Raw genomic sequence first — 22,431 nt, 5'->3', positions numbered from 1 at the left:
CATCACCTCCAGATTGGTTTCTGGACAATTATGATACTGGGGTTTGTGCTATTACAAATGAAATGAATAATATTGATGAGGCCCAGCTGGGACCGAGATATGTGCCCAGGATTCTGCAGTTCACGTCTTTTCTTGTTGCTTGGTAATGCACAAACACAGTTGCTTGGTAATGCACAAAGTCTTTGCTCTTTTGCAAGTCAGGACAGATTCTGCCAGTTTTAAAAGGGACATTGGAATAATGAGTCACAAGCTCTGCATGTCCAACTTTCAAGGCATCAACAACTCAAAAATGCCTTAGTTTCCCCCTTTCAATCAGTTAAATAATATAACAAATAAACAATAAAACGAGTTATCACTTCAATTCAATCAAAATAAATGAATTCTAACACACAGCCAAATCAAAGACATCCATATCGAGAAACAAGGGTATGTACCATAGTGCCACTTGCAGTGCCCTGGGGGTCAATGCACATTACCAACACGGCTGCACAACTCCATTGCTGCAGTGCAAGGACAACAATGCAAATCAGTTTTTGCAGGTTTCACTGGCAATGTTGCTGATCTGTCTTTTACTTGAAAAAATACTGCCATTTTTCTGGACATTATGCATCCATCAAGAAAATGCTATTTTGGCATAGCATAGGTTTTTAACTATTATTCACTGGAATTTTCTCTGACTTAGGCAAAAAGCAGAGGCTTCAGCTATTTATCAAAAAGTAGTTATCACGAGATCTGTTGTTCTAATCTAGACAGATTCCCTATCACGAAATGGGCCTTCACCTTCATAACAGACAGCTCGAAGTAGGGGGTGGGGGTGGTGGTAGTGGTGGGGGGGAGGCATCACATCTGTCATGATGCCGCTGCTATTCTATTGAGTACAATACCAGTGGGTTATTCGGATGATTTACCAGTCCTTTCTCAGTAGTGCTGGGATACAGGCCGGCAAACAGAGCTGTACGTAATTAGTTTACTTCAGAACACAACTACCCACGCTATTAACAACTTGTGTCATAAAAATGTAACGTTAGCAACAAACAGAAAACCATCAAAATACTAAAAGACTAATTAAGACGCATACATGAAAATAATAAAATGGTGTTAAACACTACTGCAGTGCCGAATAAAACACCAGTCATTCCCAATTGACACCAACCGTTCGATAATATGCTATAGCGCAACTCTACTGGAAGACTAACTAAGGCGGCACTGCTGTTGCGTGAGACTGGACAAGCACGGCGCTCAAACCGGTCGACTCAAACATAAACTGTCATTGGGACCCGAAGTGCTGACGTCTGAACACATTCTATCGGCAACATTAAGCAAACTTATTTGTTACAAAAATCTAGCCATTGATCAACGCATAGTGTTACACATTCGCAATTATGTTGTTTATTTCCCCCCAACAAATAACATAAACACAAATGACACACCGCGAACATTGCAATCTTGTGGTGATGAATTGTAGCGATTCTAAATTCTAAGCATAGGCTAAGTAAACTGCGCATTTAAAAAATTAATAACTTTCACAAATAGCACAGGGCACGTTGCATTTAGGTAGCAATTACTATTAAAACATGTTTGTCAGCTCAAAAGAAGAAACTGATGCAATATTTCACCCATCTGCCTAGTCATTAAGGGCACTGATTGCCCACTGAACACATCTACTTGGATTAGAGAAAGTAGTCATGAGTTTTTCCCAGACAGTAAACCCCATATAGGAAATTAAATAGATTTCAAAGTTTTATTTGCACAACGTCTTTAATCCATGAATAGGCTACAACTCGAATCGCGCTTAACGCATCGTCCAGTATTCCGGGGTGATACACGGTGCCTTACCCTTTCTCTGAGAAATATGTTTTTCTGGAAGACCATTTTTATAGGGCATCCAAATTTTCTTCAGCGGGTTCTGTGTGAGCTCACGGGGTGATGTTGCCATAATAACGTCTTCGTATAGTTATCCTGGTTGTTGCACCATGACCGTTTTCTGAAGACTGCAAATGGGAATGCTGCTCACAATACTGTGGCACCCAGCTAGTAGCTACAGCAGGGATGGATGTCATATCGGCTGAGGAGCATCAAAAGAACATCTCTACCGTAATCTCACGAAGTTAGGCGCATTAGCAATACTATTTCACCGAGAAAACAAAATGTATTTTAAATTTTCACATAATCATTTACTCTATTCCACAGGACTACCACGAGTAATTGCACGTAAAATGAGCAATATTTACACATTTAGTAAGGAAACATGCCCACATTTCTTTAGAATAGACACTTGTTTAATAAATAGATCCGATTTTATTTTAAAATATTGCTGATAGGCCATAAAATTTAAGTTAAGGAGAAAATGGCAGATTGGTAAATCCGTTTCGTATTGCTGTTGCTGACACATCGAAACTTATTTTCTGGTTTTTTATTTATTTAACTGTAATCATAGTCATAATCATAATCTGTCCTATCTGCTCTGAAATAAGCACTCATGAAAATAAATAGTAAAAATACATACATTGTGATTTGTACCGTAAATACGGCACAGTGATAGCACAAGGGCCATAGAAAAGGGAAAAAGAAGAGAAACTTCAGAAACGCGAAAACAAGAAGTCTTAACTGTTCACATGCTACGCACATGGGGCGAGGATGTTGATACGATTCAAGCCAATCACAACTAAGTGAGGAATTGCGTAGACCAATGACAGGGCTGTACAATTGGTCGGGAAGGCGTGCTCAGTGCTGGGTACGAGCTCATAAACACCGTGAACAGCGTGTGCTGTGCTGCGTTCTGCATTATCGCAATCCAGGCACATGATTTTACTTTGCTGTTTAAAATGACCTCCCTCTGAAACCTTCTCAGCGATTATTTCGTTATTATATAGATTATTATGCAGCTACATTTCCTTGTATTTTTATGCACAATAATAATAAATTGTAAAAAAAAACTAAAATCGTCTAGGCTACTGATGCAATTATCGTTTACTTTACATTTTTCTATCATAGGGGGAAAAATTCCTCATACAGTGCTTTATTTCTTGTCAAATGCCGTATAAAATACATAATGTAAACGAAATTAGTATTTTTGCAAGAGGAGCTACATGTACATAATATTTAGTTCTAAATCCTTACAAATTACCTATTTTTATTTATATGAAGGGTTAACTCCTTTGGAATGTAGGCTACTTTAAGACAGTGTAGCCTACTTAAAGCATTTTTGCATGTTATTTTTTCTAGATTATCCAAGACAGTATGAGAATTTGATCAACCCCGTCAGAGTATTGCATGTTCTATCCCAAGCAGTAGCCGGACATACAGAACAGCGGAGGTTCAAAAAGTTGGTCTAAGGTAGCTAAACTGCCTAATTCCTTTCCCCCATTTGTATTGTAAGATATAAACAAGGACAACTGCAGTTCATTTGAAGGAAGAAAACCAGCATTTAAGCAGGAAAGGTGAAATACTGTTAATGTTAATGGTGTGGTCAATTTTCAGTTTGTCTGGGACATTTTCTCAACAAAGTGGTAGAATGACCTCCCCCCACAGCCAGAACAGCAGTCACTTGGTACATTATCTTCGGCACGAGACTGAGGACTCATGTCTTCAGAGAACACCTGAACTAAGCACCTCCCTACCCTGCCCTTACCTTGACAATTAAAACTTCCCTGACCCCTCACTTGACTTTAAAACAGCACAGTTTGTGGACAATAGGTTTTTTATCTTAAGAGGGTCTGCCACATACATTATGTAAATGTACACTACAGAACTGCTTTAGCAAGTATTATTCATTTCACATGCCTCTAACTCCTGGTCGGAGCACTTCAGCAAGTCAAGTTTGGGCTGGGACAGTTACATTATTACATTTGAATTCACAACACTGCCACCTTATGGAATAATATGAAACCTCATCAGGCAATTATAATCCCAGAGGCTAAACTGTTTTCAGATAACAATAATAAACTGCCCTCCAAAATTATCCACACCCTTGATAAAGATGAGCAAAAAGGCTATAGAAATTAATACATACAGGTACTCAGCTATACTGTCTACTCAAAAAGGGTAAAAAAGCAATACAAATTTTCCAAAAAGGGACAATTATTCACACTCATAATACATAAATCCTCGCCTTAAAAAAACAAAACAAACAACTGCATTAACATGTTAGCTACTTTTTTTCAAGTGAAGTGGCGCTGGCTTGCATTTTCATAAAATGCAGTCACTTAAATTGTCCATGTAAACAAGTTAGCTTGATGTGATGAAAAAACATGTCTGGAAACAATGTAATTTAGTTATAAATTTTTACTTAAAAGTAAGAAGTTACAGATACATCTTAACTAACGGTCAAACAACTGTGTTGCTCAATGGACTTCCTTCAACAAACTGACAAATTGGCAACAACGTCACAGTAGGCTAATCTAACGAAGAATCAAATAGGGATATTTAAATACAAGATATTTCAGTGTACCGATACATTTTTACCATAATGAAATCATGGTTAATGTATTGATCTATTAACAGATTCATATATTATACAGCTATGAAATCACATTTAAAATGAGATATAAATCTAAGACAAAAAATGCATTTTCTCTGCCAATTTATGGCTCTTACATCAATTACATCATTCCATAAAATGCATTGATTACACAATGAATTCTTGCTTAACACAAGTCAAGATCTTCAATTGACACTAAAGATATACAATTCCAACTTGTAGTGAGTGAAAGAGTTGTGATTTAAGATGTGAAATATCACACTTCATTGTTTCATGTGAACATTTTTGTTGTAGCTGCACAGCACTGAACACAAAGACTGACTTTGAGAGATTCGTAGAAGGATTATGTTTACAAGCTGAGAAGGGGCGGCATAAGTGGGACGTTTGTAGGATTCCTAGAGCCCAGCCTGATAGGGGCCCACAAAACATATTCGAACATCAGATGTTCTGGAGTGGTGGTGCCCAATGTGAGATCTTTTCATGGGGCCCAAACTTCCTCGTGGTTCCCCTGGAGGTTAGTGATAGGGTAACTAGGCTATCATATGTTAAAATTTTGTAAATGTAAAAAGAAAAATGTAAAAATGATCTATAATTAACTTAGAGTGGGTGCATTGCATGAATAAAGTTTATCTTCATCTCATTGTCTCATGTTAGCCAGATCAGCAATACGTCTCTGGTTAGGTGTACTGTATGGCTAATGTTAGCAGCCAAAATTGTAGACAATTTAGACAGAGCTCTATAACTGAAAATAAGGAAAACAAAGATAACAGGTGAAGTTGCAAGTGAGCAAGAAAACCCCCAGTTAAAGGATTATCTGGCATTGCTTAAGTCCAATGTTGTGAGCATTATGGATTTAGTTTTAACAACAGCAGTGAAAATGGAGGTGGACAAAACAATGTTTGTGCAAGCAGTGCTTCGCAAGTGTGCCATAATGTAAACACGCTGAACATGATGGCCCAGTTACGTTGACATCACCCTGGTGTTCACAAAAAGGGGAAGCCGTGGCTCTGCACCGATACCCGTCTGAGGTCTGTGTCCTGAGGTTGCTCCATGAACACAGTTTGTGTGACAACTGGACATTCAAAATGAGGGTGGGAATTGGACATACACAGCCCTGCACTGGATGCCCAATTATTAAAATAAAAGCACGAGAATAAGAGAGGCAGAGAACAGCTCCACCTCCCTGTAGCATTTCTGAAACACCCTGCCATGCATATTCAGACAGGGTGAAACATTCAATATTGATGGGCTTAGCCTATAATGTAGTAGGCCAAATTATTTTCTATTTGAAAATTACTTTGTTTTATTTAGCAGTTGCTTTTATCCAAAGCAACGTACAATAATTGCATGCCGAGGGTCACTGGAACAACTACATAACACAGGTCAGATAAGGTACAATTCTCATAAAATATCCGTTATCCATCAAGTCTAGTTCACACGGTAAGTATTTGCTACAATATCAGGATGAAGATACAAGTGCAACATAAAAGTGCTATATGAAGATACAAGTGATATATTAAAGTGCTAGAAGATCAAGATACAATTGATATATGAAAGTGATACTAGATTGGGGGAAGCTCTGCAGAGGAGCAGGGTTGGAGTTAGTCAAAGTACAGTCTAAAGAAGTGTCTGGGCAGTGTCTGTGCCGCAGTTCATAGAGGCATGGAAAATAACAGTGGTACTTTTCTTTTTGAAAGAAAAAGGAAACCTGTGAAAACCTGTCTGTTCTCCGGCTTTTGATAATGCTTTTATTACATTTTGATAACATCTTTTGTCAAATAAATGAAAATTTGATAACTTTAGCAATGGTACTCTCGACCAAAAATGTACAGAACTGAACCAACCCTGTTAAATCAAAACCATGAACCAAACTGAACCATGCGTTTTGTGAACTACTGCACACCTAGCAGATACCCAAATAATCAGAGGAGTTGGTCTTAAACAATGAGGCAGGAGGTCTGCAGACTGCAGACTCTGTGGTAGGGCTGGGTAGAGATGTGCTGCTGGATAAGGTGTGGCAGATTTGGGGAAATAAATGTGTCACAAGCCAGCAGTCAAGCAGCAAGGGTTGGTTTTATTTACAAAAGCCATGCTCAGAGAACAAAAAAAACAAAACAAAACAAAAAAATCCAGAATGCTGCAGCCCAATGCTTGGCCAGGTCCATAACGTCTCCTGCCTGGCTGCCAGGTGGTGGAATGATCTCCCTCTTCAGTCAGGACTGCAGAGACACTCCCCAATTTTCACTGCAAACTGAACACTCAGTTCAAGCAACACCTCACCCCCAGCATTAGCCACAGCACCTGACATGGTCTATCCTAATATATAGACAATTTATCGCTGGTCCACTATGCACTTACACTTGGACCCTAGGGTTATGACACTACAATATGCTCCTATTGCAAGTTTTGTATTAAGTTATTTGAATACTTTACCTTTTGCTTTGTACAAAGCAATTTTTGTAGTCTACTCATTACTGTCAATGTACTTATTGTTTCCATGGCACTTGAACGTTAATTATTGACCCTACCAGAGTTCAGTTTTCTCCAGATGCTGTACTATTTTGTAAGTTGCTCTGGATGAGAGCATCTGCTAAATACCAAATTTTAAATTGTAACTGTACAGACGGACTAAATACTGCACAATGGCTGCATCAAGCCTCTCAACAAGAAAAAATAAAAAACAAAAACAAAGACAAAAAACTGCCAAGTAAAGGTAACTGTCAGCCTTACAACACCTGTCCATAGTTGGACTAACCCATTCAGACAGGTGGGGAAAATATATGGCATAAAATGAGATAAATGAGAAATATGTACATTTCCCATGTGAACAACCAATATCCAGAACAGAGAGAGAAAATATTTATATTTTTTTTAGCCCGACAATAAAACAATACAAAAACAAAAGATACTGCATATCATTGCCTCTCTGCATTCCCCACACCCCCTCCACAGAAATGGCGTTTCCCGCTCCGTGTTTTAAATAGAAGGACAAACGGGCGCGCGGTCCTACCTGCCCTGCCCCCCTCCCAGAATACGGAACTTGGAAGTTAGACGTGCTACAAGTAAGTTTTTACACAGGAAAACGCGATATTTCGTGCAAAACATAATACGTGTAAGAATGGGTACCAAATCGTTGATGTCGTACGATGTTAGAAATGAAAGGCATTTACAAAACTGTTGGACTTTCACTTATGGACAATTAAACCAGAAAAAAACGAAACTCAATCTCGACGCTCATGCCATTGCTACCGCTTGCGGGTTGCTTCGCTTAGCTGCAAAACGCTCTTTCTCACACACCCCCTCCCAGAGAGACACAATTTTCGAATGGTTTTGGAAACTTTCCTTCATGTCTTTGAGATCATACGTTTTAAAAATGAATGCGTGTTCTGTTCACATAATGCTCTTGACTCTATCATTTACTTATACAATTATTTATCTGGCACAGTACATTTCTGCCAAATGGTACTAATAAAAAATACATTTTGGCATAACGTTCCAGTCTTAACCAATACTTATTTTGCAGTAAGACATTTTCGAGGAAGGTAATATGTTTGGTCAAGGTAATCATACCATCAAAACGTCATACTAGCCCATTTACTACCTCATTGCACCAATGTCTAGTACTTCAAAAGGACACGCCACCCTGATTGCCATTTAGTAAGCTCTTTCAGGCAACTTTTTTTTTCTTGCATCAGAATTTCTCACGACTGTGAGCCAGGCTCTTTGTTCTGTTGAACAAGTATTGAAACCAAGTGGTGAGGATCAAAATGTTTGTGGTAATATAGTGCACATCTCGTCATGTAACAAGAAACAGAACTTGGAAGCCAGCACTGTACCAATCAGTTTTGTCTGTCAGTATCTCACTGTTCAAACTAGCACAGTACAAGGGAATCCCTCACCTTTTCTTTACAGGGCTGTTCAAACAAAACAACCCAGCAATGGAACATTAATGGAATCATCCACAATAACAATACACTTAATTGCAGCTTATAGAATTACAGTATGAGCACTTGAGCTCAGGTTCTTAGGTTATGAAACATGTGACTGACTGCTGCAGACAGCCCACAAATCTTCCTTAGTCACTAAATTAATCACTAAGTATAAGCAAAGTGAGAACAAGAACCACCACCCTGTAACAACTGTAAAAATCTGCATTTATGTTCCACATTGTGCAGCTAGGCCTACTGCATTTGCTGCGGAAATGGTGTGGCTCATATTACAAAATTAAGGGCTGGGATCAAGGACACAGTGTATCTATAAAGTATCAATTTTCAGTTTCACTTTAGCTGCCCCAATTAAATCTACCCACTGACTGGTCGAATGGATTCAATCTTCATGCTCCACACAAGGTATATTCTTAACATCAGTTTGTTTTTTTGGCTGATCTGGACTACATCTGTGATCCACGCACAACTATAACTGTTTTCCAGTGTAACTGTGACCCATACAACCTGGCAATGCCATATATGTACAGAGATCACATCAACTGATTTTATAGAGTCGTAGGATAGATAGGTACAGACAAGTAATCTTGTTCTTTAATAAACTTATCCATACGTTTCTAATCAGGTTGTTAATCAATTTCATTTGCACGAGGTGGTTACCTGGAGGGTTATTCTATTCCATTTCTCACACCATGCATCTCTGATGGTTCCAAAATGGCTTCTTTTAAGTTGGCGACAGATTACATAAGCATTCCTTTTTGCAGAGCAACTCTTTGTAGAGTTAGTATTTGGTATGTGAGAGACTAATTGATTGCAGCCTAATGTAACCTATTTAACCTTGGATCTCCATGGTTGACAAGTAGTACGAAGCTGTAGTTAGGACCGATGTTTCTTTAACCTTTGATGCACTCTTGGTGTAAATGGTGATGATTGTTTTCTCCTGTACAGAGTAATGAGTCAATGAAGCTGATTTTATGGCCCCTCTTACGCTGTGATAGTACAAGGTTCTTTCCACCAGATGCCGCTGTTCCTGCTATTAGGTGAAAAGGTGTGTTTTGAAATGTTTTGAAAAATCTTTTTTACAAATGTTCTGTAAAACAAGTGGAAGTTTAACTTAATTCTTCAGTGCACATTGTTTGGTCTCAAGATGCATCAGTGATGCTTCAGAGCTCTCTAAATCCGTAATGTATTAAAAACAGAAATCTATGCCATCCTGGATGAAGGCGTTTGCTATTTAAAAGCTAATACGTTTGATTGACTGCTGTGTCAGTATGGATTTTGACAGCATTTATTGCTGTGGGCGCTGCAGCTCTCATGGCCCTAGGTTATTCCCTCCGTGCTAGATCAAAATGTTCTTCTCTACAGCCATGTGGACTGCGTGACACTGCCCTACTTAGCAGGCTCTGGAAGAACAGGAGCATGTCCAGCATCTCCCCTGACAACTGTTCTATATCTATGCATCCTGGAATGTCCCAGCTAGGCCCTCTGAGTATTGTGTGTGCGTGAGTGTGTGTACGTGTGTTTTTGTGCCCATGTGTCTCCAGTGCTGACATACGCCAAGGTCATCATACTTTGACAATCAAAATAGGCACGGCCCAAAGGTACATCGTCTAAACAAGAGCGAATATTGGTGCAAAGGTTCTCTTCAGTTGTTATGTAAGGGGGGCACAGAGGTTATTATTTCAAAAGGAAACCATGTCCTGCAATTTGCTGAAACCAAATAGTATAGCATATTAGTGATACCATTCATCAGCAAGACAATACAAAAACAGCCACATGACGAGCTTACAGCAAGAAAAAGGTCATTTCATGCCTAAGCAGTAACTGAGCCCATCTCCCGTGGCACCAGCAATGACCGACTCTGCAAATTCTGACAAATCATCGTAGCATTACCTTTTACAGTAATTTAACATCCCAAAATGTAAATAAGTGGAAATTCAGTCACTAGGGAAAAAGCCTGGGGGAAAGGTGGAACTGTTTCTTTGCTTTACAATAGCAATACCTATTATCTAACTGTGAAACCTTTAACCTCAAATGACCTTACTGGGGCCTTGGGGTCTGCGATAAAATAGTACTGCCCCTCCTAGATTTCATGTATATGTTATGTTATATGTCCAGTCGCGTAATCTTAGTGAAGTGTCATGTAACTGTGCCCCTGACAGCTACAGACCGGTCAATGTTGAGAATGCACTTCCTTAGGAATAGCCAGAGTCAGTGCCAGCAAATCTCTCTGAAACCCTTAACAAGATTGAGAGTACAGAGCTGAACTTTCACACAGATATCAATCCACTGTGTTGCCTCTGCCAGAACGGGAGGAGCGAGCGAGCAAGAGAGAGATGTCAGAGGAAGGCAGGAGGAGTCCGAGGAGATACAGCACTTAGCAGCAAAATCTAAACACTGCTGGGAAATAAACAGACATCCAGAATTTGTAACCGGTGGCAGATTATTTATTTCTGAACAGAATTCAGTCCTTTTCATATGTTTTTTTGCTCACCAGGCATATGTGTTCAGTTTTTTTACAAAACTGAAAGCAAGCATTTCTCTCACCTGTCCTCTTGAAACAGCTGATTTGAAATGGGCTTGCACCTACGACCCATATTGCAATAGTGCATAACACACATTATGAATGACCATCCTACCCTCAACATTTCAACACACTGGAGCTATATGTGCTTTTGAATCATTGTAATAGAATGGTCATTGATATAACTGTGTGTCTGATTAAATATGATGTGCAAAGTAAAGATTATGCAGAGGGACCTTCTGGTTGAGTGACTCCAAGTATGTGAGAAAGCTGCAATTTATAATTATCAGAAATATGACATTGCTGTTGAGAGGTCAACTCCATCATAGCTATGATCAATTAATTATGCAAGCTTTGCTTTACCAATTCAACATTGGATTCTCTAGAACCTAGGAGTGCTGCTTGTCCACATGTGTTCTTATCACAGATGCATCAGACATTGAAACACGATTATAGCACATCAGAAATGCCATTTCCTTCACACAACTGTGTCCAAACGTCCCAGACAACGAACTCCATCCTTCAGGTGGACGAGAGCGAACTATGCACAAACCGCCTTTCAAAGAGGCCCGAAGTGACCACAAAGGTAGCCTACCCCCAATCACCCAGCAGTAATCACATGAGGATTAGTCTTGTTCCTACTTTGAGATAGACGGGTTTTCGTTGTATATCCTACTGAAAAACGTGACTTTGGCAGGCAAGTTGTTTGACAGTAGGCCAGTAGCCTACGTTATTTGTCAAGCCAATACAAAACTTCCGAACTTCTTACCTTCTGATCCTGATGTTGTTTAATAAAATTCAAAAACACAAACGACCCGGCAAGTTGCATCGTATAAACTAGTAAAAAATATTATTGCTTATTACATTAAGAAACGATACGGTTAGTAGACATTACAAAGTTTTTTTTTTAATATAATGTATTTTATGTCTTGGCATTTGGAAAACAAGGTATGACTCTAAAGACAGACCCTTCCCTGTTTAATGGTCTTCCACGGTATAATTAACTCTTTGGTAACCTTTTATTATGGAGCTGGTAACAGCCCTCAACAGGCTGCTGGTAATGGAAAATACGCTAGCTAGCTAATAAATTGCGTCTCCAATTGCACGACTTAGGAATTGAAATATGTTACCAGACGAAAAATAATACATCTCTGTAAGAACAAAATTCCTAATAGCTAAACGTGAGTAAATGGTAGCTATCGTATGCTTTTCAAACATGCAAAATGAATGACCGTGTAAACCATAATGTGAAACACAATTAAAGCAAAGCACCAAATATGACCGTATTAGTCAAATCTGTGGTTTCACACAAAAAGAACTGGACGAATAATTTAGGATGACAAGCTTTCCCTTTATTGCAAGCAAGCCAACTATTTATGGATTTTTAAATGTATTTATTGCCATTACTGCTCTAGTTCAGAAGTCAGACTCTTGTCAAAATGCTCACAATTTCAGGTTAATTTCCGAAAGAGTCTCGTACTGTTTTAGTGCATAGCCTGCTGCCTACGTGACTGACTTGTTTACTTCCTCCGTCGTGTTCTAACCTCGCAAGCCCTGCGTTGCAAATCGTTCGGAAAACTATATGCAGTCACATATTATGGAAACCAGCCGAAATACACAGCCCGATGTGCAAAGCCTCGTCTCCTTACCAGCCCTGTCCAGGTTCTGTGTGTTTCTGCAACGACTGGAGCTCCTCATCATCCGGGTTTTGCGGGCGAGGTGTCAGTTACCAGTGCAAACACAGCGATTCACTGTTAGTGTGCGTCATATAGTGTCCCTCACTCACACACTGAATGAAGCTTGGAGTTGTTCTAGGTCTTGTACAGCCGGACGGAAGGGATTTTAAAGCGCTCCCACGCTAGCTAATGTGGCATATTTTCGAATATAAGTGGCACGGCCTCCATCTATCTGTCATACCTGATATGAACAAACATATTTAATAAATAAAGATTAACTTTTGGAATAAATTATTTCTCTCGTTGTGTAGTCAATAAACTGCAGAGTAATTTATTTTCAACTTTGTGTTTCATCCTTTTGATACACTTGTTTTCAAAATAATCTCTGCTGTGATTTGATTCAGGGGTTGACCCTTGGATTAGTTTGGTTCTCATTTATTTTAAATGTATTTTTTCCTCAGTCTTTTTGGGACATAATGCTAAAATTAGCTCTTTCCAACATTTCTAATTCTTGGTGACCATTTTGTATGTTGTGCCATTCATGAGAGATCATCTTCTGTTTATGTTTGAAAAAAGGAGACTGTACAGCTGTTTGTGTTTGCATAAAAGAAAACAGCATTACTACTTTGTTCTTTCAACAGTCACAACTTGCATGGAAACAACAGGCAGTGTATTTTAAGAAAAGAAGATAGCAACATTATATAAAATGCAGTGTGCTGACTTCACATTATAGGAGTTGAATACACCCAGCTCATCAGTCACAGGTCTGTGCTAGGTAGTTTTTGGCCTTCCCAGTCCACTTTTGTGCCTGATGGTATCCTTAGAGCAATTTCTGTGATGTCATCCTGCAGTATGTGGAGTACATGGCCTCGCCTTCACAGTTTTATGTTTTCATTGTCTGATGCTTCCCCATATTTTCTTCCCAATTTGGAATGTCCAATTGTACATAGATTCAACATATTCCACTAAAGCATGTGATGTCACCAGCTGCTTCTTTTCATACTGCTGCATACTAGATAAGTTTGCACAGGCATGAGTCAGAGGAAGACACTTCACAAGCTGCTTCAGCAAGTGCAGTTCAGGCATTAGATCTAATAGCAGAGGTGACTAAAAGAGCGATGAGACACGGATCCCAGCCAACTGAACTTTCACAATGTGGGGCTACTGACTGTAGGTTGCACCGGCACAGTCAGGATTTTAGCCCAGGTTTTGGCATTCCTCCATTCACAACAATAGGATGAGCCTACCAGTATCACAATGTTTAATTTCTTTGATCCGCCAGCATTCAGACCTGCTCAACCAAATAAAATTGGTGTTGTAAAGGAGAATCTTAGTTTTGACAATGTACTGCTTGTACCTCCATTTGGGACTAAGTCGGGAAAAGGCACTCAAAGCCTGACCTTGATGTCTTTTTGGACCCCACTGTCTTTGCTGATGGAGCCACCCTGGAAGTTGTCCACAAACGCCAGTGAGTCACTGTTTATGGAAACTGGTGCTGTAGCGGTGGTGTGGACATACTTCACTTGAGTTTTGCAGGTGTTATTGTTAAGACCTGTCTGCTGGGCATATTTATTAAGCCAAATGGTTGGTGGAGAGGACAGCAAGGTTGTCTGGAAAGTCTAGGCCTTCTAGATGTGTGAAGCACTAAATAGTTCTGATTGTAATTTGTTTAGTATTTATTATGCATATATATTTATTTATGGAATTTATTTAGTTTTACCTTCAATATTATTTGCAATCAATTTAGAATAAAAAAAATTGCCAAAAAGCTAACCATGAAACTTGTTATCTAAAGCATTTTAAATAAATCAAGTCAGGTTCCTTGAAATAGGCATCGTTGTGGTCTTCACTGAAACTGCACCACTGCTATCCGCAGCTTCCACTGCTACTGATGCTAACATCACCACCATATCCTTGTTGTGGAAATCACTGTTACCACCCATTTCTTTTTAAAGGTGAGCTGTTCAATCGTATCTTCAAGATCTCAGTGGCCACCACAATGTCTGGATTCTCATCAAACTCGTTAGACTAGTAACTTATAGCTCGAAGGACAGGGAAGTTTCATCAAAATATACTGGCAAACTCATGGTTTTTCTTTGCGTGCTTTAGATGCTGCTGTGACTCAGGGATCATATGACCCTGGAACATGAAAATTAATCTTACCTGCGCATCTTACTGTGACAAATGGAGTGAATGTGTTTGTTCTCTCCAGATTAGACACTTGGCCCTCCTCTAAATCCCTGACTGTTTCATGCATTAGTGCAGGTATTAGAGAGCTTTCAGTATCTAGTTTTGATTCAGGCTTTTTTATTGCCACATATAGTGATTCATATTTATCCATGTGCAGTAAAACACAGTTGTTTTATACACTGCTCAGGCTGGTTTTTCATAATTAATCACTGTTAAAAAAACAAAACAAATAAAACTTGTTCTCATGAAACATTGCCTCAGCCAAACAGCAGAGGAGGAGTGTGAATACGAGAGGTAATGTCTGTAATGAAGGTATCAATGTACTGTTTGTGATGAAGAAGCCATTGTGTGCAAAGGCTGTAATTCCATAAACGGAAAAATAGGAACTCAGTGGAATGCCAGTTCTCCCACCGGGCCTCTGTATGAGAATAACAAAATCAATCCTCCAGAATACAAATAAACATGAATATGTAGGGCTATGATTTCATTATTTAATTAAAAACACACAGAAAAATAGATAGAATTATCTATTGTTAAGCACTGGACTCTCGATCAGAAACATTATTAAATATTATTATGGACTCAATATTTTTAGGGAAACTGAAAAACTGGATAAAAAAAAATGAATCATGTTATCTTGATTTGCTCTTTATTAATCATATTGAGGCACTATATGCATCATGTACCACCCAAGCATGGAAAAATGGTATGTTTTTGGTCATACCATCCACCCCACTGTACCCCATGGGTCCCTTCATTTTCAGCTAGAATTAGGTCACCCAAAGAATCTGGGCAAATGCATCCCATCATATCAGGATTGCTTCCCATTACCTGAGTACACTTAGCAGGCAAGATTAGGATCTGTCAGGAAACAAAAAACAACAACAACAAAAACTATTCCAGATGAACATGATACACCCTGCCTGCCCTTGAGGCGCTATTCAGAGATAGAAGTAATTCCAATTATCACCACTGGGAGACATGATTTCTATCATTTCTATTCAGATTTTACCCTTTCTGATACTGGACATACTGAATGGCTGCATAACAGCACATCCCACGCTATCAGTTCTTTTTTAATCAATGGCCAATCAGTCAAATATTTTGGTGGAATGTTACAAACCAGTTTAACTGGTGTGTTGGCAAGTGCATTCACACACCAGGTATTACTCAACATCAGAATGTGAATCAGTTTTTCAAAGAAAGATTGTGAAATTTCCCTGATTAAGTATCATGGAAACTGATTATATCTTCTGCTGTTTGACTTGGTTGGTTAAATACACTGAATGAGAGTGCCACATGTTTTATTTATTTCTCCAATAAGCTTGTTTTGGTCTCTGAAATGCTCCTATGTCAAGACTAAAATGCACAATTAGCAATTAAATGCATCCTTAGACAGACTGTTATTGAGAGTCAGGGTTCTCACCGATTTGAAGCTGACCATTGGGTTGGAGAAGGGTGACCTGGGGGAATTCTGGGTGCGGGCATTGAAGGCGAAGGGGGAATTGCATCATGGGTGAGGGGTGTGGCTGAGAAGGGCCCCTTGCGGGAGTCCAGATTGCTGATATTTTGGGTCACAGAGCGGAGTTCCCTCCCAGGAGGCAGCCCAGCCTGTGCAGGGAGGGGAGGCAGTGGGCCTTTCTTCAGGGCCAGGCTTGAAAAAGCACGTCTGCATTTGGGAAGCCTCTGAGGTTGAGATACTTGAGGGAGATGGAGGAATCAGTGTAAGTGCTTGAATATGTACATGGCACAGATAACACACATCAACCTCTTTGAACACAGACACTCTATACTGAGATGCATGCCCGCAGACTTGACGCATGGAGACAGACTGAACTGATCCACAGATACCGGCAGCGGAAGTCAATATTGGCATTCAGAGAAATGGACGTGAGGACAGTGTGCATCGTCCAGCCTGCATGGGGGCATATGCTTACCCTGGGAATCCTTCTGCACCGTCTCCAGTCCGCCCTGGCGCTCGGCCATGGTGTGGATTCTGGAGACCCGTTTGCTCTTCTGATTGGTTTGACTGACCTCTGCCTTTGCAAAGAGCTTCTGTTGGGCTGGGTCAAGGGTATTTACCTGTGCACAGAAACATATGCCATACAAACATGTATGCGCATGTCCACATACAGTACGTACACACACGTGCGTGTGCACACAAACACAGACCCATGCACACATACACGCACAAACACACCAGTACGCACACAGAAAGTCAGAGACAGAAAGAAGACCAGCACATTTACAGCTTGTGTCTCTATAGAAACACTTTCTTGATAAGATCACTGAGCTGAAATGTGTAAAATTTTGACTTGAAGGTTTTCCTTTTGAAGTAATCATTTTATAATAGTAATGTCAAAAAGTGATATTCTTCTAGAGATCATATATTATTTTACTCACATCAAAGCTTTTCTCTGGGTTTTTGCTGGCACGGTCCACGAGGCTGTGAAAAAAAATGACAGTGTAAAGCACCATAACATAGAAAAACAGGGAAAGGGTCCTATGCAATCAAAAGGGACAGTTGACATTTAGCATGTGAATGTATCAAGAGTTGCTCACTCTAAGTTTTCTGGTTGGAATTGTAACGTCTGAATCTGTCACACAAAAGTGGTGGATTGCTAAATCCTGTTATGAATGAATGATATCACTTTGAGATATTTCCTAGTCTTAGTAGCTCTAGCCTTATCCAAAGGAGTCAGCACAAGGTTCTAGTGGTTTAACATTTTATTTCAACATCATTTCGACTCTGCTCTATAGCGAAATCTCAAAACAGTTTGAACAGCACATTGTTCTTGCACAACCTGACATGATTTAAACAGTCCCTGCATGTAATCACCACCCCACCAGGGGGACCTATCTGTCTGAGTTTCTCACTAAAAGTTGGGAAGAAGTATGGTGTCAGATTTGTTCAACATTCACCAGAAGAACTGTCCCGAGGAGGGCTTCAGGTTGTGGGCGAGGGTCATCTGTGCTGAACAACTTGGAGAGTCTAGAACAGAGCGTACAAGAGACTGCACTGAGGCAAAAAAATCTAACTGATTTGAATGACTTAGAAGTGGGTAACTGCTAATAGTCTGCCCAAAAATGTTCTTGCCTTGAGTGTTTTCATGCAAGCCATCAAATGACTTTCTCCCCTCATGCTGGGTGCTTTTGATCTGTGTCTCGACTGCGGAGAGAAATCTTTCTGCCTCCTCTTCATCTGCAAAATTCAGGCCTGCCTGAAACTCCTACAGGCACAAAGCAACAAAACTTGTTCATGCAACACAGCAGTCAAGGGCAAATTGAAGTGTTAATGTAATATTGTGGCAAACATGCTCAACTGCTAAGTTTTAACAGTGTGGGCAGTATTGGGTATCTCAAGTGGCCAAAATCTTGAAGGCTACAGGCCCGGGCTACCAGTAGTGTTCTGGGGTGTTCTGAGAGAAAGAGAGATGTTGGAGTGCCCTTACATCTGCAGGGAAGGTGTGAAAGAAGGGGCGGGGTGCCGAGTATCTGAAGGGGGTGTAGAGCTCCTGTTCCCATAGCAACTGTGCTCTCTGGAAGGAAATGGGGAGAAAAGAGGGGAGACAGAGATAACTTGTAATGTATACTACAGTTTGATAAGAGAAAGCATGAACTGAAAGAGGATGTAAAATGGAAAATTAGGGATGAAAATTGATTAAAATTATAACTGACGTTCACCCAGGCTGTTAATGCTCACCTTGACACAGTAGAGACGTAGAAAGTAGGACTTCAGTGACTGGTCGTTCACCAGGCACACCACCCCAGTGCCTTTACACCTCCAGGTGGCCCCATGGCCCCCTGGCTCCATGGATGCCACTAACACCTGAGCCACTGCTGATGCCATGGCCTGCAGGACACACAAGGGTTTTACAACAGAAAAACGCACAGACTTGCCGAAGCCCATCTGAAGAGTAAAAAAAGCAGCAGTCTTGAGTGGTTGTAGCTACAAAGTATTTACTTATCCTCCCTAAGCTTTATAGTGATCATTAATCCAGGACCTCCCTGTACCAAGCATCTAAAAAGATCAAGATCTCCTGTCTGTGCTTTCACAGTGGCTCCCAGTGATTGAATGACAGTTTTACCTACCATCACTGAAATGGCAGTGGAATCACAGAGACATGTCAAAGTGAATTTAACGTGCAGTTCATTTCATGCAGTTTTCACGTCCTAAACTAAGTTCTGTAACCTCAGGACTTCTAATAGAAGATACAATATATAACTCGAAGTAGTGATTACTCAAGTGTATAATGTATTCTTTGACTTTCAAACACATGCTCAGGTAAAGAAGAGTCTCTAAGAGCAATAAGTGAAGAGATTTGACTTTGCGTTGCTCATAGGGTGTAGTGGTAATCGACCTGGCCCTTGTACATTATATTATCATAAGATCTTTGACCAGTGATCATAAGCACATTGTTTCTCGTCAATGAACATCAATGTAAATCTCAGATTGATTTTGAGTTTAATGGGTATGGCAATTACATGTGTGGTGATTGATTGATCGAATCTCATGATGGTTAGTTTCATTTTAATTTCTGGTAAATTTCATTGGGTTTGATATCTGGGTAAAAAACAAATGTATGTCACTAATGTAAATACAGCTTTAAAATGTATTTGCCAATGATAAAAAAAAATCATTTGCCATCTGAAATTGCCCTTCATTCTCTCCAGGTGGACGCTGACAAGTCAAGAAAAAAGCAGAGGAGCACCTTTTAAAAACTGTGCTGAAAGGTAAGCACAGCAGTATTAAATATATCCTAAATAAGACCCATATGCTAAGGAGAAGCATTTAATAAGAAGCATCTAACCCTAACCCTGGTGCCTTAGACACAGAAGCCTGGTGCGCTACACTATATGGTATGATAATAGGGTGCTGAAAACAAAGGCTAGGAATACACGGACTGTTACTTTACTGTAATAGTTCTCTGCTTAAATTGGTTAGTAACTTAGTAATAAGCCTTATAGTAATAAGCGATATAGTAATATGCACTTTTATATGTCGCTTTGAATAAAAGCATCTGGTAAATATTTAATGTAATAAATTTGACAAAACCAGATGTCATTAAGAATTCATACCATAAAATATCCACTGTAGTTATTTTAGAACTCAGGTCATAAATGTGTTTTGTACAATTTATTTTCTTCTTTTATATTTAAAGAAAAATGACACTACAACCAAGGTGGTTTGTTATTTATACCCTAACAGTTCTGAAACAAGAAAAATGAACATAGACCCAAGGCAGAAGCATTAACCTGAAACAAATCACTGTTCCCTACCATACAGGAGGTGGCATTATGAACTTGTTAGTGGGGGATGTTTGAGATTGATGTTTGGAAGATTACATGGAAACACTGGAAGATGAGTCATGGTCGGTATTAGTGCATCAAATGTCACTCTGCAGTTTGAACACAAAAGGTCTGCTGGAGGAAGAGTTTTGTGCTATCTATGTCTGTTCGCAAAGTAGTGTATGCAGAATTCAGCCAAGATGCAGTGTTGCATTTACGTGTAGAATGGTGAAACCTTTCTATTTGTCCACCCTTTTTGCCTTTTTTCTGAATAATGATTTAATAATTTAGCAAAATATTTGACAAAGAAAGGAGGGAGAAAATGAGACATTTAGACTATGAGTAAGGATACATTTTTTTTACAACTTAAACCAGTTTGGTTGCAATTATTACTACTAAAGTTGCCGCAACCAATTAAGTTAAAGTGGGAAATTGCTTTTTCACATGAGTGATATGGCTGTTCAATAACCTTTTTATTAAATTAATAAATGTTTTTGTGTTATATTACATTTTGTCTAAAACTCTGAAACCATTCAGCGTCATAAATATTAAAAAATAGACGATATCAGGAAGGGGGCAAGTATTTTTTCACGGCACTTTATTTTAAATATCAAGCTTGATGCATGCTATATGATGAGTTAATATGGAAGTAATGCTCTCTGATGCAGCATGTGCAGTATTTATATAGTGTTTTTAGTTGTGCCTAGTAAGCTAGACTAGTCGTTTTACAAAAGTTGCTCCATCTTTTTTATTTATACGTAGTCTTACATAGATCCAGCAGAGCAGTATAGGTGACATCTTTAAACAGAATTCAGGAGAGTGAGTTTTTTGCCATTCACAGTTGTTACCGCATGAAAAAGCCTTATGTAGACCAGCAGCATTATGCAGAGTAACATAGAAGACCCATTGTGTTTAGTGAATACCCGATTTGAATATGGATTTTGTGCCTTGGCGCCACTGTTGTTTACTACATTACCTTCTGCAACTCAAACAGCAAATCCAAAGTTACCCTTATCCAGGGAAAGAGAACTTACTTTAAGAATTTATCTTAAGCTTAAAATAAATTAAGGCCATGGGAGAAAATATTACATGCGTGTTAAAAAAAAACCCAAAACAAGGATCATGATATTATAGAAAAGAAACAATTGAATGATTCAATAGAAAATAAAAGCAGTGAGTGAGCCATTTGAATCACAGCTGTCATTTCTTCTAACCTGCATTTCTTATTTTGACTTCTGTATCAACAGCACGAAAGGCCCCATTTGTTAACCACTTTTCACAGAATTAAAAATGTGATCAGTTTATCAATAGCAAAGCTTTATCTGAGACCTTGAAATATACATTGTTTGTCAGTTCCCTTCCTGTGCAAAAATTAGATTTGTGTCTAAAGTGTTAAGTGGCTGTTAAAATAATTCAGCTTGGAGCTGATTTTCACAGAATTGTGTGCAATCTGATGACTGCAGAGGGCAGGTAGACTTCTGGGGCTTTGACTCACCGAGCACTCTGGTCCGAGCAGATTGAATAGAAGTGCGTTATCCCGACTGGAAATCAGGTGGCTGTAGACCATGAGACCCCTATCTGTCATCTTTCACTGCCTCACTCAGTCTATCTTTCCTTTTTCTTTCCTTCTTTTTACTTTCCTTACTCCCTCTATCACAAGACCACTTGCTGCTCTTACAAACAACAGCAACTTGGAAACGGTTCAGTACTCAATGCCAAACTAATGTCATCCTATAAGATCTTAAGTTCAATTCCGTTAATTAAAATAAATGCTTTCCTGTGCTTTTTCTGACAGTCTTATCTGTCTTTGCTACAACCCTCTCTTCACGGCTTTACTGTGGAGACAGACTCTTCTACGCCCAGTCTATCAACACAGATTCACTCATGCAAATCCATGATCTGTGCCATCATGTGTGTCCTTATTCCAGGAAACTGAACACAGGCACATTTCACATTCAATGGAGGTGCACCAAACATGAGGTCTTGATGCACTATGGCCATTAAAGGGTCCTGTGAAAATTGCTAACCTGGCCATCTAAATCCTCCCCCAGCTTAATTGGCTAAGTAAATTTACATCTTGACTTCAGGTGAATTATGCTTGGCATTCTGGTGCAAAATGGCAGCTCTGCTTCACCCAGGCGAGTTCTACACATTGGTGGTGCTTTAAGTGAGTTTCCCCTTAGCACGGTAAAGTGCTTTGACATCATGAGATAAAAGGCACCATATAAACAATTAATAATTTATTGCATTACCCAACCCTATTCTACAGTCCGTGCACTCTTTGGACTATGGTACTGTGGTTTCTTTAGGGTCTGTTATTGTCTGGCT

At 39.4% G+C, this 22,431-nt stretch overlaps 3 protein-coding genes across 5 annotated transcripts in view; 1 reads left to right on the top strand and 2 right to left on the bottom strand.

Annotated features, from left to right (window-relative positions):
• The window catches only part of LOC135234249 (6-phosphofructo-2-kinase/fructose-2,6-bisphosphatase 4-like), a 33,141-nt gene extending 20,379 nt beyond the window's left edge, over positions 1-12,762 (bottom strand). For 2 of the 3 annotated variants that reach the window (XM_064298667.1, XM_064298668.1), the window contains exon 1: positions 1,837-2,061. In XM_064298667.1, coding sequence (XP_064154737.1) covers positions 1,837-1,936 — 100 coding nt within the window. In that variant the 5' untranslated portion in view covers positions 1,937-2,061. Of the gene's footprint in view, positions 1-1,836; positions 2,062-12,597 lie in introns of those variants that run through there. The other variant, XM_064298669.1, reaches the window with a different exon arrangement.
• Positions 7,498-22,431, top strand: part of LOC135234248 (uncharacterized) — an 86,113-nt gene continuing 71,179 nt past the window's right edge. The window contains exons 1-2 of the mRNA XM_064298666.1: positions 7,498-7,542; positions 19,489-19,548. The gene's annotated coding sequence lies outside the window, so the exon portion shown is untranslated. The remainder of the gene's footprint in view (positions 7,543-19,488; positions 19,549-22,431) is intronic.
• Positions 15,447-21,895, bottom strand: LOC135234252 (actin nucleation-promoting factor WASL-like). The gene is made up of 7 exons (XM_064298675.1): positions 21,599-21,895; positions 18,518-18,667; positions 18,267-18,353; positions 17,737-18,044; positions 17,218-17,260; positions 16,752-16,896; positions 15,447-16,514 (listed from the first exon to the last, which is right to left on the bottom strand). The coding sequence occupies exons 1-7, from the start codon at positions 21,686-21,688 to the stop codon at positions 16,237-16,239; spliced, it is 1,101 nt and encodes a 366-aa protein (XP_064154745.1). The 5' UTR covers positions 21,689-21,895; the 3' UTR covers positions 15,447-16,236.

This window comes from Anguilla rostrata, chromosome 11, assembly GCF_018555375.3.
Source record: "Anguilla rostrata isolate EN2019 chromosome 11, ASM1855537v3, whole genome shotgun sequence".
Lineage (NCBI taxonomy): Eukaryota > Metazoa > Chordata > Actinopteri > Anguilliformes > Anguillidae > Anguilla > Anguilla rostrata.
Note: the sequence above shows the minus strand (reverse complement) of the source record. Positions and strands in the feature narration are given on the sequence as shown.